This window comes from Capricornis sumatraensis, chromosome X, assembly GCF_032405125.1.
Source record: "Capricornis sumatraensis isolate serow.1 chromosome X, serow.2, whole genome shotgun sequence".
In the NCBI taxonomy this organism is placed as follows: domain Eukaryota; kingdom Metazoa; phylum Chordata; class Mammalia; order Artiodactyla; family Bovidae; genus Capricornis; species Capricornis sumatraensis.
Window position 1 is genome coordinate 130712261 of NC_091092.1, and position 17885 is coordinate 130730145.

Sequence of the window (17885 nt, forward strand, 5' to 3'; positions counted from 1 at the left end):
TGGCGTGCTGCAGTTCATGGGGTCGCAGAGTCGGACACAACTGAGCGACTGAACTGAGCAAGGCAATCCTAGTTCGGGATTAAATCAGCCCCAGGCAGTGAAAGTGCTGAGTCTTAACCACTGAACTGCCAGGGAATTCTCTACATTGATTTTTAAAGGTTGTTTGGGAAAAAAGCAGCACACTAATCCTAAACTACTTTTGACTTACAGAAAAAGCTTGCTAACTCCTTATATTTATGATTGTGCTTAAATACTTATTATTTTCATTTTTGTGTGTGTGCGCTTAAATACTTTTGCTCACCATCAACTAAGGTCTTTCCATTGTGCCTCTGTGTACATACACTCTGCTAGTCAGATAAGTAACACCTTGGAATGTGCTAAGAGTTGGCCAAACTGAAGAAATACATAGTCCTTTGGGATTTTTAAAGCTCTGACGACAGCTACAGTGCAGAATTTCCTAGTCCTCTGTTTTAGAGGTTAAAAAAAAAGTCCTAACATGTCTGGCTACATAAAACTTGTTTTCTGTCCCCAGCCAGACTGGCTGGGGTACCAGCCCTTTTTTAAGTCATACAATAATGAAACTACCTTTTAAGGCACAAGGACAGTATCTACAACTGTCTTCGGATTTGATAGACATTAAGGTCACACAGGCAACAAAATACACAGAAGCTGTTAAATTTATCATACATATTTACTTAATCTATACAGAATTGAGTAGATAAAATCAGATTCACATTAGTGAAAAATCTCTACAAAATGTCTTTGAAAAGCAAAACAAGGCTGCCTCTTAAACAATTCATATCCTCATGAAAGACGTGGGCTGTAAAAATAAAGCAGTGTGTTTAGCACAAACTAGAAGATATCTGCATCATTTTTTCACAGTTATTTCCATCTACAGTCTGAAAGAGGTAGATTTTTCTGCAACACCTGAGAATTGAATTGATAACCAGGTGTAATAAAGGCAGTTGCATACATAACTAAAAAATACTGGTCTCAAGACCAAGAAATGTACTCCTATAAGTCTGAGGATGAAATGGTCCATTATCCAAGACCCAAGTTTTCTCTATTCCTTGGAGTCTCCTGCCACTATAAATAACACACATCAAGATTCCATGATGGTGCAACAAATGCAGTTGAAGCAAATTTGACATTTAATCTTTCCTGGGCCAGCCTTAGTAGCATCTGTGTTCTAGAATGTGGTAGAAATGGAGCGTGCTACAAAGCCACAATGCTGGGCTGGCGAGGTGATTGCCTTAGGAGCATGTCCTTCTCAGAGGGTCCCATTCGTATTTATTCACAGGGTAATGAGAGGAAAGATTCTGAAAGGATACCAAATGCACCCAAGACAGAATCCATGTCCTTTAAACACCATGACTGCATCTAGCTAAAAATACATAGCAAGCCAAAAGCAGCAGGCCAAGTACTGTTAATCACGTCGCTTTATAAAGCCCTTGGAAATATGCAACAGGTCCGAGCTTTACGATCTTCCACACAGGACAAGCACCACACAGAAACGTGGCGGGCTACACAAATGGCTTAAGCCAGTAAGAGCTGTACATCCAGCAGAGCGCTTGTGAAATGGGATCATTAGTACTAATTTTACAGTAGAGTATATTTCTGATATATACCTCCATTTCCTCTCAGGGAAATGAGTCCAATATTTCATTTAGTAGCCAAAGGTGATATTTATAAAAGGCTGTTGGAGAAAGATGTTTGTTTTTGCTTCCGACTCATTTTGACAGTAATTAGTAACAGTGGGTTTCTTTTCCTCCACTGTCTGGCCCTTTGATTAACGTGACCAGCGGTGGAAGCTTAGACGTAATCCTCCACTCCAGGTGCTGGTGCCGACAATTTTCAATTCTTTCAACCCAGTTTAGACCACGAATGTGACAGGACAAATAAAACTTTAACAAAGAGAAAAACCCTTCTAACTGGACAGAAGAGTTTGTTCAGTCCAGTAAGCAATTCAAGAAGTGTCAGTTTGATAGTTTTGCTCAGTGGAATGTGCTAACATCAGTTCTAGTAGAACCTTTTTATTTCATAAAGTATTTCAATGCAAATTATACCAGGGACAAAGTCAAACTCTTTGTCAGTGCAGCCTGGTTAACGATGTGTATAAACTCAAACCACATTTGACAGTGTGAAGAACAAAGGAAAGTTATAAAAGAACAAACCCAAAAGTGATGTGCTGCATTTCCGAAGCCCCCCATTCCAAGTGTAGACACCTTGATAATACTGTTTTGTTTTTCCATAAAAAAGAAAAAAAACTAAGAAAAGGGTGAGAAACAGACTGAAAGCGTAAGTAATAAATAGATCCTGGCTACTTAGCTCTCTGCCACATTTCCTTTAAGTTAAAAACGCTGGTTCCAGTCTTTCTGTTTTAGACATGAAATAAAATCAGTTTCAGCTAGCATGATCATAATTAAAATTCCCTTTTAAAAACCCTGGAGAACTGTGCTGGTTGGACCCAGAATAGTTGGACACCAACTTTCAAGTAGCCAGAAGGTAGTGGAGGGACTTCTGGTTAAGAAAAGCTACACAATGGTTTTACCCTCATTGTCTTAAACTGACAAAGGACTGTCAGTGGTAATTCTCCATGGGAAGTGGAGGATGTGCACCCAAAATCCCAACTGAAAAGCAAACCACCAGGCTCCCCACACTGTAGGCTTTCAGGTGGTCCAACCAGGCGCTTCTAACCTGAAAACGGTGATGGGACTATTTTTTAGTCACAGAAACAGTAAGCCTGTTTCTCCAATGATTTGCCTATATATACTACTATGTTTAAATTATACCTCTATGTACATATTCTGCCAAAACAGAAACTCTAGGCTTGCGGACATCTCAATTTGTCAAGTGATATATCAGAAAGCTAATTTGAAACAAATATGCTGTGCTTGTTTCTGACCCAAGCTTTCAGTTTTATTGGCATTTAGATGGACAGGGCGGCCTTGCGTGCTACAGTCCATGGGGTCGGAAAGAGTCAGATGCAACTGAACTGAATCATCTTGATTTTCCTTTTTTTTTTTTTGAGTTATATTCACAGGGAGGGGTGGGTATTTAAATGAATATTGTTTTCACATCAAGGAACCATTATCAGGGAGTTCACTGGCAGTCCAGTGGTTAGGACATGGTGCCTTCACTGCTGAGGGTACGAGTTCAATCCCTGGTTGGGGAACTAAGATCCCAGAGGCCACAAAGCACAGCCAAAAAAAGAAGGAACCATTATCAGAACAAAGTTCCCTTGTAATGGTCAGCCCTGGTGAATGAAATTTTAATTCAGACAAAATTCTGTGCAAGGAGCAAGGGAGAGGGAAAAAGGCAATGAGCACATGCATTCTGATGAAGGGGAAGGAGGCAGATGTGCAACACGGCTGAGGGAAATGTAGAGTAAAACTATTCAAACCTGCCAAGCAGCCTCCTGTACCACTTAAGTCCAGTAGTTCTAAGAAAATACAGATATGGTAGAAAAAGTAAGAAAATTTTCACCACAAAACCAAGTTACTACTAACAGAGGAAGTTATACACAAAATAGAGCTCTCAGTACAGTGATCATACTTGGTCTCAGTCAACTGACTTGATGCCGGGCCTGGCTCCCAGGGACCCGGCCTCAGGGATAACCCGGGCGGCACTTTGCCAGGTGGCACCAGACTCCTCGGGCAAAGCTGAGGTGGCGCAGGGCTGGGCCTCGGGTGGCGCTGGGCCTCCACCTGCCGCCCTCCCGGACACCTGCTCCTTCAGCACTTCCACCTTCTCGTTGAGCTCGTTCCTCTCTGTCTGCAGAGCCCGGCACAGCTTCTCCAGCCGTTCCAGTTTTATTTGAAAGGCTTTGTACTCTTTATCTCGGACAGTTTTCTATAAAGAGAAAAGACAGGGTTTATTTAACCTAACTGAATATGAATTACATTAATGGATACAACAAATTAAGTCTTTTGAGCCACTTGTTGGGTCACCTGAACATGTTCAATTTCTTCAAACACTTCCTAACATCCAGCTAGCTGCATTCTGCACACTTAACTATGGACACCAGTTAACGTGCTTCTGATGTGACAAAATGAAAATCCCTGTCATGTTTCTTAAAAAGAAGCAAAGTAAAAAAGAACCAAAGTCTACCTTTAATAACATTTTGTATTGATAAATTAATAAGGAAATTCAAGATACTCACCACTAAAGACTAGCAGATAAAATAAGGGCTTGCTTAAAAACAAAACTCATTTCCACATTATTTCTCTTATTTTACCAATCCTCAGATGAGAACAAGATTCAGGGTGTGTTACTTAGTGTTTGCAAACCTCAGCTTTGTAAGACTGGCAGAAAGTATTATGCTGTTTTTTGTATGGACTTAAGGTAGAGACAGGCACCCAAGTTGGTGGCCTGTGCTCCCACTGAGAAATCTGACCCAGCCAGGTGGGCGCCTGGCAAAAAGGCAGATTCCCTGACCCCCACCCCCACACGAAGTCAATCAAACTTGCTGGAGCCCAACAACTCAGGTCTTAGAAGCTGGGGATCCCAGCAGGCTGGGTGGCAGGAAACCCAACACCTCACTCAGGGTCCTCCCTACAGCCTAGCTCCTAACGGGACAGACTGCACACACCACCCCTCTCTGCCCAGCTCTGGCCAGTCCCCAACTGTGACAGCAGTGTCGCAAGGTGGCATCTCCCCAACCTGAGCTAAGATCACACCCTCCTCGCGGGAAGCCACTCACCTCTTCAGCCATTTGCAGAAGTGCTTTGTTATTCTTTTCCCACTTGGTCCGCCATATAATTGTTTCTTTTTCCAGTTTTTTAATTTTCTTTGTCATCTGTGAGATGACACAATTGCAAATTTAAATTCAAAGTGCCATTCCTTATCTCTCCAGCCAACCCCAAGCCCTGACCGGTCCTCCCTGCCCCCATCATCCCCCTGCCCACCCCAGAGTACCACTGGGTGCAGTGCCAGGGGTGGGTAGAGCTCATCTCTCCAATTCCCAGGGTGGCGGTGGCCAAAGAGGGGTTCATACAATGAGAAAAACACATCTCAGCTCCTCATTTTTCAGAGGCAGCGACACCTGGTGGAAGCTCTGAGCGCTTGCTTGGGCCAAGAGCAAGCATCCTCCTTCCCAAGTTGTACCAAAAACATCTGTTCCTGAATTTTCTGTGCATTAACATCTTCATGTGATTCTTGGAAGGAATGAGGTTCCCCCTCCTCCCCAAGATGGAGAACTTGCCTCCGCCCCAACCTCGGAGGCTGCAGCCGTCTGGGAACCAGAAGCAGCAGAGGGGACCGGGGACCAGGGGAAAGTCATTAACCAGCTTGCCTAATACGACTACGACTCACCGCTTCAGATTTTGCTAAAAAATAAAATGGATCCAAAAATCAGAGGAATGTTCTTAACGAACACTGCCAGAGCCCAGTTTTCAGAAAGTCAGGACAAGATTTCACTCTGGTGCCAACGAGCTGGCACAAGGACAACCGCCACCCACCCACCCACCATTCCCATGCCTCTGGCCACAGTCTCTGGGTTCCCCTGATGCCTGAAGGGGGTCACTAGAGCCCTTGGCCCCGCCAAGCACTGCCTGAAATATGGCACTTTATGAAGGGCAAGCATTTTTGTTATTTGTAAGGAGGAAGGCAGAGAAAGGGCACAGAACTCGCCTCCAGTCACACAGTGTGGACCTTCAGCCCAGGGCCATGGTCCTGCCACCATCATCGCCCCCTATGCTTCCATCCCTAAAAGCCCCCGGTGTAAGGATGGACGTGTGGGCACAGGTGTAGACACTGGGTTTTAGTTTAATATCCAGGATACCCAGAGCCCCCAAGATCACTCTGGTGGAGGGAGAAAGAATTCAGTGGGAGTATAAAAGGAAAAAAAGAAACCTAAAAAGGTAGAAATACCAATGATTATCAACCAACCAAAATACACAGCTAGCGTTCTGGGCTTGGCTTGTCATTAAATAATTTAATCTTCAAGGACACCATGCTTTGTGAAAAGGACTGGGGGAGGGTTGGGGGGGTATCACCTGAAGCCAATACAACAGACACAACAAAAAATAAACCACTTTATTGCTAAGAACAAATTGTATTTAATGAGGAGTTAACTTTGGTGGCCTAGAGAGCACTAGCTCCATGTGGTACTACTGAGAGCAAAGTGACAGGATATGCCGCCACTGGAGGATCGGAAGAGATGAAGAGAGCACGATAAAAGCAGGAATACTCCCAAGCCATGAACATGCTTAAAACGGCTTATTATATAAAGTCGCTTTTAGGCAAATACTCCACTTAAAATAGAGAAATACCTTTTCCATTTCCTGCCGGAAGGTTGTAAACAGTTCATTGCTTTTTGCCATGGTAGTCTGGAATTCTTCAAACTTATCCATATAAAGAGAAAGCTACAGAAAACAAGTATGAAAAATTTAGACTTCTAGGTAAATGACTTAAAATCTCAGACTTTCAAAAAGAACATAACATGGTTAAACATTAGTTACCTGTTCTAAGTGACAGAAATAAGAATAGATGCACACCCAATCCTCAATCCCAGACATCAATGGCTGCAGTTCTAAAAACCTACCGAAATGCACTGAAACTTAGGAGGTTATGTTGATCTCACCATCTTTATATTTTAAGTGTTTAAAATATACAAACATTAGCTCCATTCCACCAATTATAATAAAAACTGAAGGATGTGGAATAGCTTTTAAACTTCATACAACAAATCCTTTATCAAATACCTCCTTTCCTTATATTTGAAAAACTGATCCTTGGAAAAAGATCATTCTTTTGGAATACCACCTGCATAGTTCTTAGCTTGATTTCAGAGATATCTCTTTTTTAACGTAGGCAAGAAAATGAAACAGAAACCAAAGAACTGGTTTGGTTGGGAGTGAAGAATTCAGTGGGAGTATAGTTAAGAGAAAAAAAGATAAAAGAGGTAGAAACATCAATATTTCTTTTAACTCCAACCCTGAAGGAATTTGTATTCTAGCTGGGAAAATAACACCAACTGACCAGGAAAGCAAAATGTGAACACGAGTCACTTTTTCCTCCCACAGGACAGGAATTCACAGAAGCCGGGGTTGGAGAAGGCACGGGAAGGGTCAGAAAAGAATTGCTGCCTGTGGCTGAGGCCAGAGCTAGGTCTCAAGGGCAGGCTGAATTTTTTCATTTCAGACAAGGAAGGAACCCTAAGAGTCCACCTAACATAACTGCATTAGTTTAGGATGAGTAAACGGGCCCAGAGGAATAAAGTGCTTTGCTCAAGATCACACAATACATACAAAGAAAGCAGAAGAGAATAAAAGACCACCAGAGGCCAAGAAGCAGTATCAGCGACGCCTTTCCACCTTCAGCAGTGCTGTGTTCATAGCAGCAGAGAGAAGCTGTGACCAGGGAGGGCAGGGGCGATGTTCCGGGACAGAGCGGGGAGGCTGGTAGCAAGACAGAGGCCAGCTCTGCTGGCTGAGGAGATGCAGACCGAAAGTGAAGCTACCAGTGGCACCAGGCCAGAGGAGGTGATGATAAGACAGCCAAAGCGTGCCCGGGGAAGGGTGAGGCCAGGGGCCAGGACAAATAGAAATTTCAGGGCCAAGAGAAGAGCACAGAGGATTTCCGCACAGAGCAGCTCATAGAGGGGCGCACAGTGACAGTCTCTGGGCTGCTGGCCTGGAGTCGGGAACAGCAATGAGGCTCAGGCGGGTGGACAGAGCAGTCCTGGCACTTGAGGGAGATTCTTAGAATGGTCTGTTTTTATCAAATATGGAACATGCGGGTGGACTGTCCCATCAGAGTTCAATGCTGCCCCCCTCTGGGTAATCAGTATGTGACAACTACCATCTTGGACGTAGGAGCCTAGATTACAAAACGGTGGTCAAAACACACCAATAAGACGAAGAGTTCATCAACAAAGCCTGGAAACGGACATGGCAAATAAGAACAGAGGACAAGATTGACTCTTGGGAAGAACCGCACATTTAGGGAGCAGAAAAGGAAGAGGTGGCAGCAAAGGAAACAGTAATGATCAAATAACATCACTCCGGAGACAAGAGAAGCTGCACTCCTAAGAGTTCAGCAGAACTTGAGCTGCTGTGAACTCGGCAGAAGGGCCCTCTGGGGCCTTGCATTAAAGTCCATCTTCTGAAGCCATATATAGACTTTTTATATGTTTTCCACATCGATTCTCTTCCCCGTTTACATGGACAACTGACTTTATAGGGCTAATAAGGGGTTCAAATTTCCTAGAAGCATTGTAGCACAATAATTTATGGTGGAAAGTTCAAAAGACTTCTCTAACTGTCACTTTAAGTTAGGCTAGCTTTGCAGGAAATGAGTGTTACCATATTGTAAAACATGCCCAAAGACCAAGAGCACTCAAAAGATGTGTTCAGGGCTTCCCCAGCAGTCCAGTGGGCAAGAATCCTCCTGCTAACGCAAGGGTCATGGGAGCAATCCCTGCTCTAGGAACATGCCGTGGGGCAGCTGGGCCCAGGCACCTAGAGCCTGTACTCCACAACAAGAGAATCCGCAATGAAGAGTAGCCCCTGTTCGCCGCAACTAGAGAAAGCCTGAGTGCAGCAATGCAGACCCAGTGCATCCGTAAATAAATAACAATTTAAAAAAAAGATGTATTCATGAAGATTCAGGCCAGTCTGCGTTTTAGAATGAATCTAGAGTTCATACATTAAAGAAACTAGTTACATGATAAACTTTCAAAATGCGTAATACATTTTTAATCATCTAGCTAACCTTTTCTGAGAAAGGATGAATTACTGCTACAAATACCTAATTTCACCTGTCTGTAAAGACATGGGAATTCCTTCCTGCACCTCTTTTTTGAGTAGTGAAGAAGCATCTGTTACCCTTCTTCCACACAAGGCACCCACAGAGCAAGACTGCATTAGAACAAACCTAAGGGGTCTGGATTAAAAAGTGGGGAGGCAACAAAGAAAAGCCGAAAAGCCCAGACAGCTTCATGGGTAAATTCTACCAAACACTGAAAGAACTAATACCAATTCTTATCAAACTCTTCTCAAAAAGTAAAGAGAAGGGAATACTCTAAAACTCATTCTACAAGGTCAGCATTGCCCTGGTACCAAAAGATAGGACAGGCCAGATAAGAAAACTACAAGGATGGTTCAAATAGGCAAATCAATAAATACACCACATTAACAGAATAGAATCAAAGACAAAAATCATATGATTATCTCAACAGATGCAGGAAATGCATTTGGTAAAACTCAACACCATTCATGATAAAAATGCTCAACAACAACAAACAAAGCTCAATGGGAAGTTCCCTGGCAGTTCAGTGGTTAGGACCCTGTGCTTTCATTGCTGACGGTACTGATGCAATTCCTGGTCAGGGAACTAATTCCACAAGCTGTGTGGTATGGAAAAAGAAAATAAAAAATTTCAACAAACTAGGTACAAAGAAAGTCATATGTGACCTAATAAAGGTCATATGTGACGTACCCACAGCTAACATTATACTCAAAGAGTCAGTGAAAGGTTGAAAGCTTTGCCTCTAAAATCAGGAATAAGACAAAGATGCTCACTATCACCACTTCTGTTCAACACAATAGTGAAATTCCTAGCCTGCACAATTAGACAAAAAATAAACAGCATACAAATCAGAAAGGAAGAAGCAAAACTCTTTGCTGATGACATGATCTCATACACAGAAAATCCTGAAGACCCCACCAAAAAACTGGCAGAATAAATTCAGTAAGGTTTCAGAATACAAAATCAATATACAGAAATCAGTTGTGTTTCTATACACTGACAAAACATCTGAAAAAGAAAAAAATAAATTCAAGACAAAAGTAAGTGGAAAGATACTGTGTTCATGGATCAGAAGAGTCAATATCATTAAAAATGTCTATACTATTCAAAGCCCTATCAAGATTCCAATGGCATTTTCCAAAGAAATAGAAAAAATAATCCTAGAATTTGTATGGAGCCACAAAAAAGAAAAAAATTGAGTGCCCCAAAATAAACCCTCACAAATACAGTTAATAATATTTGACAAGGGAACCAAGAATACTCAATGGGAAAAGGAAAGTATCTTCAGTAAAAGGTATTGGGAAAATTGGATAACCATATGCAGAAGAATGAAACTAGGCTGTTATCTCATACCACTCACAAAAATTAACTTGAAATAGGTTAAGAACTTAAAAAGATCTTAAACTGTGAACTCCTAGAAGAAAACATAGGTAAAAAGCTCCTTGACAATGGTTTTGGCAATGAATTTTTGGATAAGACACCAAAAGCAAGAGCAACAAAAGCAAAAATCAACACATGGGATTACGCTGAACTAAAAAGCTTCTATACAAAAAAACAATCAACAAAGTGGAAAGGCAACATACAGAATGGGAGAAAATATCTGCAAACCACATATATCTGATGCAGGATTAATATCCAAAATATATAAGACACTCATATAATTCAATAGCAAAAAAATTAAAATTTGTAAAAATCTAATTAAAAAACCAGCAGAGGACTTAAATAGACATTTTCCCAAAGACATAAAAATGGCCAACAAGTAAATGAAAAGATGCTCAATTATCACAAGTCATCAGGGAAATACAAATCAAAACCACCTGTCAGACTGGCTAAAACAAAAAAGGCAAGAGATAACAAGTACGGGTGAGAGTGTAGTGAAAAAAGAGCTCTTGTGCACTGTCGGTGAATACATTGGTGCGGCCACCACAGAAAACAGTGAAGAGGCTCCTCAAAAACTTAAAAACAGAGCTTTCACTGATGCAGAAATTCTGCCTCTAGGTGTGTATCCAAAGAAATGAAAAGAGGATCTCAGGGATCTGTACTCTCATGTTCCTTGTGTTATCCACAACTGCCAAGGTGTGAAAGAAACCGAAGTGTCCATCAACAGACAAATGTATAGAGACTGTAGTATATGGACTTCCCCGGAAGTCCGGGAGTTGAGACTGCTTCCATTGCAGGGGGGATGGATTGCAACCTTGGTCAAGGAACTAAGATCCTGCATGCCATGTGGCACAGTCAAAAAGAAAATTTTTTTAAATATGTGGTATATATACACAATGGAATATTATGCAGCCATAAGAAAGAAGAAAATCTTACAATTTGTGACCACACAGATGGACTTTGAGGGCATTATGCTAAGTGAAATAAGTGAGTCACAGAAAGACAATACTAGATACTGTATGATCTCACTCACATGTAGTATCTTACAAAGTGAAACACAAAGAAACAGAATAGAATGGTGGTTGCCAGAGGCAGAGGGTGAGGAGAAAGGGGGTAAGTACCGGAGATCTCACATAGCATGGTGACTATAGTTAGGACCCTGCAGACAGTGGGACCAACTGTCCCATCTGCCTGGTTCCTGGGACTCAGGACTTTAAACCAGGAAGGTCCTAGGCAGGTCAGGTTGAGGGGGTCACCCTAAATGAAGAGGAAAACTCCAAGAGGGACGTGTGACCCACTCTCAGGTCTGCTGGGAACAAGCAAAAGCATCTGAGACGAGATTCAAGGTACGTTTCAAATGAACCATAGATTTTTTTTCCCTTACAAATTCTACCACCCCGGCCGTCAAGTTACCTGCTGTTTTAGTTGTATTTCTTGTTGTTTCATTTGTTCATATTTGTGTCTTGATTCCATTGCTTCTTTTAATAACTAGAAAACAGAAACATTCTGGCAAAATACTAATAGTAATTAAAAGATGACTACAAGGTCCAATGTCCAGATAGTTGGGCTTAATCCGTCGTTATTTTAGCAAGAACCATGAGATGTTAAATCATGAAAAAGTTGATATCACTACATCTATGAGTGAAATACTCTGTCACATCAGTTGCTAATTACCTGTATCTTTGATTTGTTCCACTGTTAACACTCGTAAATGCAGGAATACACTTTTATTCCTTAGAGAAAGTACCTGTGAGGCCTAAGTTCATAAAACTCAGGGTTAAATTGTATTTTTTTAGATGAAAACAATTAGAAGTCTAATATTAGCAGAAAATATGGGTGGGAATCTTGACATTATCTGGGTCATTCAGAAAGTCTCCCTGGAACTTCCCTGGCAGTGCAGTGGTTAAGACACTGTGCTTCCACCATGAGGGACACAGGTTTGATCCCTGGTCAGGGAACTAAGATCCCACATGCCATACAGTACGGGAAAAAAGAAAAATCAGAAAGCCCTTCTGCTCCACGAGAGGCAAGATGAGGCAGAGTGAGAGGGTAGGGAGCAAAAACAATGAAATCGGACAACTGGTTTCTGATCACTTTTTTTTTTTAAGTGGGGGAGACTAATAGAATGGAAGCTTTAATTTATATACTTGAGTTTAAGAAAATTATATAATGAAATTACACAGTAGTAGGCAGCTGTGAAATTCAGTTCCTGAAGTAAAATGTCACACTTAGTCCATTAGTCTTGAAAAGTCTTTAAAACCAACCAGAAATACATGTTTCGTGTGTGCATGTATGACATTTCTACTCCAACTGGGGAAAAGACAACTGTCTCTTCAATTATGTATAGGATGGCCCTGTCAGTTCACGTGAAAGGGGACGCTGTGCAAAAAATACATCTCTCTTAACCCTAGACTTGCACTCAGCATGACATGTTCTCATCATGAGGCCCCATTGGAATCCAAGTCTTCATATTTGGCTCACCTTGGGGCCTAAGGGACTTGAGTGAAAGCTGCATGGGACACTTTTCATTATTGTAACCACTTCTGACTTTCTCTTTATATTTTGGTTAAGCAGGTAAAGTTGAATTTGCATGTATTAAATATATATACCCAATGAGATTCCACTGTACTCACAATTATTGACAGACAACATAATCTGAGTACATATTCTGGGAATAATGCTGAGTGATTAGGGTGTAGAGAATTCTGTTAAATTTTTATCAGAAAAGTAAACTAGAATAAACAATTTCCCTAGTTTCAAGTTACCTGTTTGGAAATAAAATCTAACAGTATGTATCAATAGGACACCCATGTTTGTAAAGCTTCCTATTCAACTGAATTCTTGAATATAATGTGCTAAATACTGGTATAATCCTTAAACTTGGTAGGCATTATCTAAAAAGTGAAATAAATATTCCAAGCACAGAAAAGTGCAACGAATGCAGGTCTTTGCACTAAGTTGGTCTAATTCCTCCAGTGTATCTTCTGTATGTAAAGTTGAATAGAAAGAAAAGGCTAATGCTTTCTAACACATGTGCCCTTTATAATCTAGAACAAAAAAATTAGCACAACCTAGTGCTACCTGAAACGCAGAATGGCTTTGGTCACAATTTTGGCCATCATTTCTTTTTTTAAGAAATAGCACTTACAAACTCTCTCTCTCTCTGATGTTTCTCATCAGCTTCTTTTATCAGCTGTGTCGTCTGCTGCAGTTTGGCGTCCACAAGTTGTTGCTGCAGTTCCTTATGTTTGAATACTTTATCAATGTGCTACGGGGAAAGGACAATTTCTTCCGTCACTTAATGAGAAGAAGGAAAGAATGACGAGGACACATGAGGCAAGTTACAAGACCTCACTCATGAGGCTGCTTTTCCTGCCAGGGCTAACACCAGTGGGTGCCTGTCTGAGAGCTGTGCTGGCAGAAGCCTGTGCTCAACATGCCTCCCTCTGGAGATGGCCCATCAGTGCCTCAGTAGCTGCCCTGTACCTCCTATTTCAGCACTAAGGTGAAAATGAAGCTCAAACTGTATCAAGAAAAAGATGGCTAAGGAGATCAAACTGTTAAACTCATCCATCATACACGTAATTCCTGGACAGTTTTTTCTCCCCATTAAAATTTCCCAATTTCTCAGCTGGAGGCAGCATGCTGTTACAGGAGGAACGGCACCAATCTCGCCTCTCTGGGGGGAGCCATACCCATAATGCGAAGTTGTAAATGCCAGTGCAATGGTGGTACTGTGTAAGGTGCTTGGTACCTGCCACTTACCAGATACATTTGGCAAAAGGTTATTATTATTTCCAACTGGAAGTATTTAGTGGTTATTTATGTATGATAAAGTCATCAGAACATCCCTCTCTGACCAAGGAAAGAACATTCAATAATACTTGAATAAGGCTCACAGTAATGTGATTTAAATATACATAGCTTGCAGATTTTCTATATCATTGTCATATTAAACAACAAAACTAAAAGAATAATCTTAAGAAAAGTGAGAGCTTTATAATCTAATAGAAAGTTTATTCTCTAGGACAAAAATGTTTCTTACATAAACACACTAAGAACTTAAAAAAAGAGAAATGGAAATCTTTATCTTAGAGATTTGAGACACATCAACAGTAAAACAGATGGGTTTTATTTGGATCTTGATTCAAATAGCTTGTTTTTCTTTTTTTAAAAAAGGACGGAGACAACCAGAAAAATTTAAATGATGACTAGATTTTAATATTATATAAGTACTGTTAATTTTTTAGGTGTGAATACAGTATGGTAGTCACACCTAAAACGAATCCTTCATCTTGATGAGGTCCACCCTCAAATAGACATGAATGGACTGATACCTTGGATTTGCTTCATAATAACCCAGGAGGAAGTGATGGGAATATAGCTGAAACTATAGTTTCATCTGCTAACACCAGGTGATACAGTCTCTACTTTTCTTTATAATTTTCCATAATGATAAGAATAAAAAAGGTAAGCAAGAAGCATCGAAAGTGATAGAAAACCTTTTAAAAAACTTAAGTTTTTGAAGGGCCATATGTAAAACTCTAAATAGAATCTAAAATTTGCCTTGAAAATTGGATAAAATAACCCAAAGAGATGCCACGATCTCTCTGTTTTTAAAATCAGGTCTTTTAATCTATCTGTGTAAGTGATACAACACACATAAGAGAACAATGTTTTACTAACTTAAAAGGCAGGGTATCTTTCATTTAAAAAACCTAACCCTTTATTCCTACTCATTTGACCTCTAAAAGGGAGGAATTTTAAAAAGCACATGATCATCTATTTGCATTTAATCTAGACACCATACCCACACTTCCCAACTAGCTTGTATAAGTCTTAGTTTGGAGGCCAGCGACCAAGAAAATCAGCCAGAGATTCTTCCAGTAAATTTTTTACTTCAACTAGGTGTAAAAAAGTTTAGAAACAGGTTCTTTTTTTCCTCCCCCAAATGGTGTAAAACCCTCACTTAAAAAAAAACTGAAACATAGATATAATGCAATGGTGCTTAGTCACTCAGTCATGTCCGACTCTTTGCGACCCTATCGACTGTGGCCCACCAGCTCTGCTGTCCATGGGGATTCTCCAGGCAAGAACACTGGAGTGGGTTGCCATTTCCTTCTCCAGGATGCAATGGTAGTGTAGACCATATAGATTACTACAGATGTCTAAAATACAGCATATTTGGGGGCCAGGTTACTTACTCATTTTTAGTCTAGATAAGGGGGGAAAAAATCTATGCCCAAGTCATAATCTTCCAGAATCACATGGAAGACAAGTTGTGCTTAACACTGTCTCCAAGAAATTGCTTCACAGACCCAAATCCAGTGACTTCTGGGCCATCCCTAAGAATCCCGCGAGGAAAGGATTCCACTACACATACACAAAGGTTCTAAAACACCCCAGAATGAGTGTTTCAGTGAATGGTTTCGGTTCACCGTGACAGGAGACAGTCCCCGCTAACGTCGCCTAAACACCTGATCGCCCCTACCTCCTCCCGCAGCGCGTACTGCTCAATGAGCTTCTTCAGCTTCTCGCCCAGCTCGATGTTCTCCTGGCGGAGCTTGGCATTGTGCATGTCATGTTGCTCCAGCTGTGCCTGGATTTCATTCAAAGTGATTTGGAAGTGTGCAGTGGCTTCTTTCCGTCTTTCTTCCTCCTCTCTGGCCTGCTGCATATTTTCTTCCTTATTACCCCAAAAAATTTCTGTTAATGGTACAGACCTAGACATAAGATACTCACAAAAGACACTGCTGCCATGGGGTTTCACTGCTTGCTGCCCTGAAGTGGTGCTTCTAAACTGGAATTCCTTCCCTCTATTTACGACTGGAACGCTCTCATTTGAAAGCAACCAGGTTCCCCTAAACAGATAATCAGAGACACAAGGCTGCCCTGCTCTAAAGTGCTCTGTGGCCATCTAAAACCCACTGTGCTGAGACATGAAGAAGGTGCTTCCCCAGGCAGCCAGCTACCTCCATGCAGGCTTCCCAAATACCTGCTCTCACTGGTCTCATGGGGCAGTAGCTGAAATCAGCCTGAAGAGGGAAATCCCTTCTTGCACCTTATTTTTGGGGTTATTCCTTCTACTCCCTAGAGAGCAAGGGGCAAAAGGAATGTGTATCTTAAAAGCTTAGTCCCAACTCTTGCTCAGATACAAGTGCTAAGAGACCTCTATGTGTCTACAGCGTTATCAGTCCAATCAAAGTGTGAACTTGCTGCTACGGGGAAAATACCACCTGGTTTCATGAACACTGAAATCCAAGGAATCAAAAACAAAGAAAAACTAATGGCTCCCCATCAGGTGAAGGTCCATTTCCTGAGGGCTCCTATGTTCTAGGGCCTTGGGTGTCTGGCATGGTGGGGGAGTCTGATGAGCGATCCCACTCAATCACATGAGGACAGGCCCACCTGCGTCCCTGCCCCTTTCTCTTCTTCCCTTGTTGGTGCCAACTACCTTTTGGGTACCCGCTGCCTCATCTTTTAATCAACCGAGGAATAAGTGTTCTTCTAAAAGTACTTGTCAATGGGGAGCTGGAATGGGCAAGGGCAGCTGGCAATGCAGCCAATGAACAGCCCTTGAGGAGCTCAATGGGGCCTTTCCTTTCCCTCAAGTCTGCTCCTACTCATTTTGGTCCACATTTCACACATGCTAAAAAATGACTTCAGTGCTCAGCCAGAAACTGCAAATTTGAGCTTTCTAAGCCATGGCTCTTAGCAGGAAAGCTGTGGTCTAAACATCAACCTCATCTATATTCCCCATGAGCAAGTACGAGGTGTGGTAAGAAGCATCAGGCCAAGCAAAATAGAATGATGGCTGTCTCCAAGGAGACACAAGGATTAAGTTCAAAAGGATACATGGTGACTATAAATTCAGCTAAGTCGGTCTCTCCTAAAAAACAGAAAAAGGAACCAACTCACCTTTAACGTCTTATTGTGACGCTGAAGTTCCCTGCAAAGAGACTCAAGCTTGCTTCTTGCCAAGATAGCCTTGCTGTGTTCACTCTGCAAATGAACTTTCTCTTTCACGATCTGGGCTTGCTTCTTCTGCAGAATCTTCATTTGCTTCTGAACGTTCCTGCTCTCCTCCAGCTAAAATTAACAAGCACTTTACATTTAGGAAATACAGTGAAAACCTTTGAGTGATGGCTGGAAGAATTCCAGTAAGAACCATGGAATACATGTCCCAAACCCACAGTATTGTAGTGTAATATTTTATTTAAATTGTTTCGTGCTATGCTACCCTGCCAACCTTCTCTCTTTTCATTATGATAAGAAAGCAAGCAAATGATTTAGTGTAGGAGAAAAACAATCTTCAGTCCTTCACTTGTTAAAAGCAAAACAAAAAATGTTTTGGACAACTTTTGAGGAATCAACACCATAACGTTTTACTTTCCTGAAAAACACACTCAAGCTACTTTATTAAACTGATCCTCCAAATTAGAACTTAATAAGCAGCAATAAGTGTTCCTTGCAAGTGGGAGGGGAATCACTCTCCTTCCACTTATAGGTTTAGAGCAAATGTGTCTGTTTCAAGGTTAAACCAACACTAACAGATAAGATGGCAGCTTTACTGACCTATCATTGAAGAAGGAAAGGATGCTGAGTCACTATTTCAAGAGCAAGAGCGACACCTTGTGGCCTCTCAAAACACCATGCATCCTTGCAGGCGAGATGCTTATAGCTATTAAAAACACCTTTATGGAAATTCCCGCCAGAAAATAATTTTTTTGTAAAATACCCTCGTAATCTTACTC

General features: G+C 41.4%; 1 protein-coding gene across 1 annotated transcript in view; it reads right to left on the reverse strand.

The window, feature by feature from the left end:
- Positions 1-3550: 3550 nt before the first annotated feature.
- Positions 3551-17885, reverse strand: part of TXLNG (taxilin gamma) — a 41431-nt gene continuing 27096 nt past the window's right edge. Inside the window, exons 4-10 of the mRNA XM_068963321.1 lie at positions 17050-17220; positions 15623-15817; positions 13280-13399; positions 11545-11619; positions 6273-6365; positions 4703-4798; positions 3551-3852 (exon numbers count right to left, since the gene is read on the reverse strand). Of these exons, the coding sequence (XP_068819422.1) occupies positions 3562-3852; positions 4703-4798; positions 6273-6365; positions 11545-11619; positions 13280-13399; positions 15623-15817; positions 17050-17220 (1041 nt within the window). The 3' untranslated portion in view covers positions 3551-3561. The remainder of the gene's footprint in view (positions 3853-4702; positions 4799-6272; positions 6366-11544; positions 11620-13279; positions 13400-15622; positions 15818-17049; positions 17221-17885) is intronic.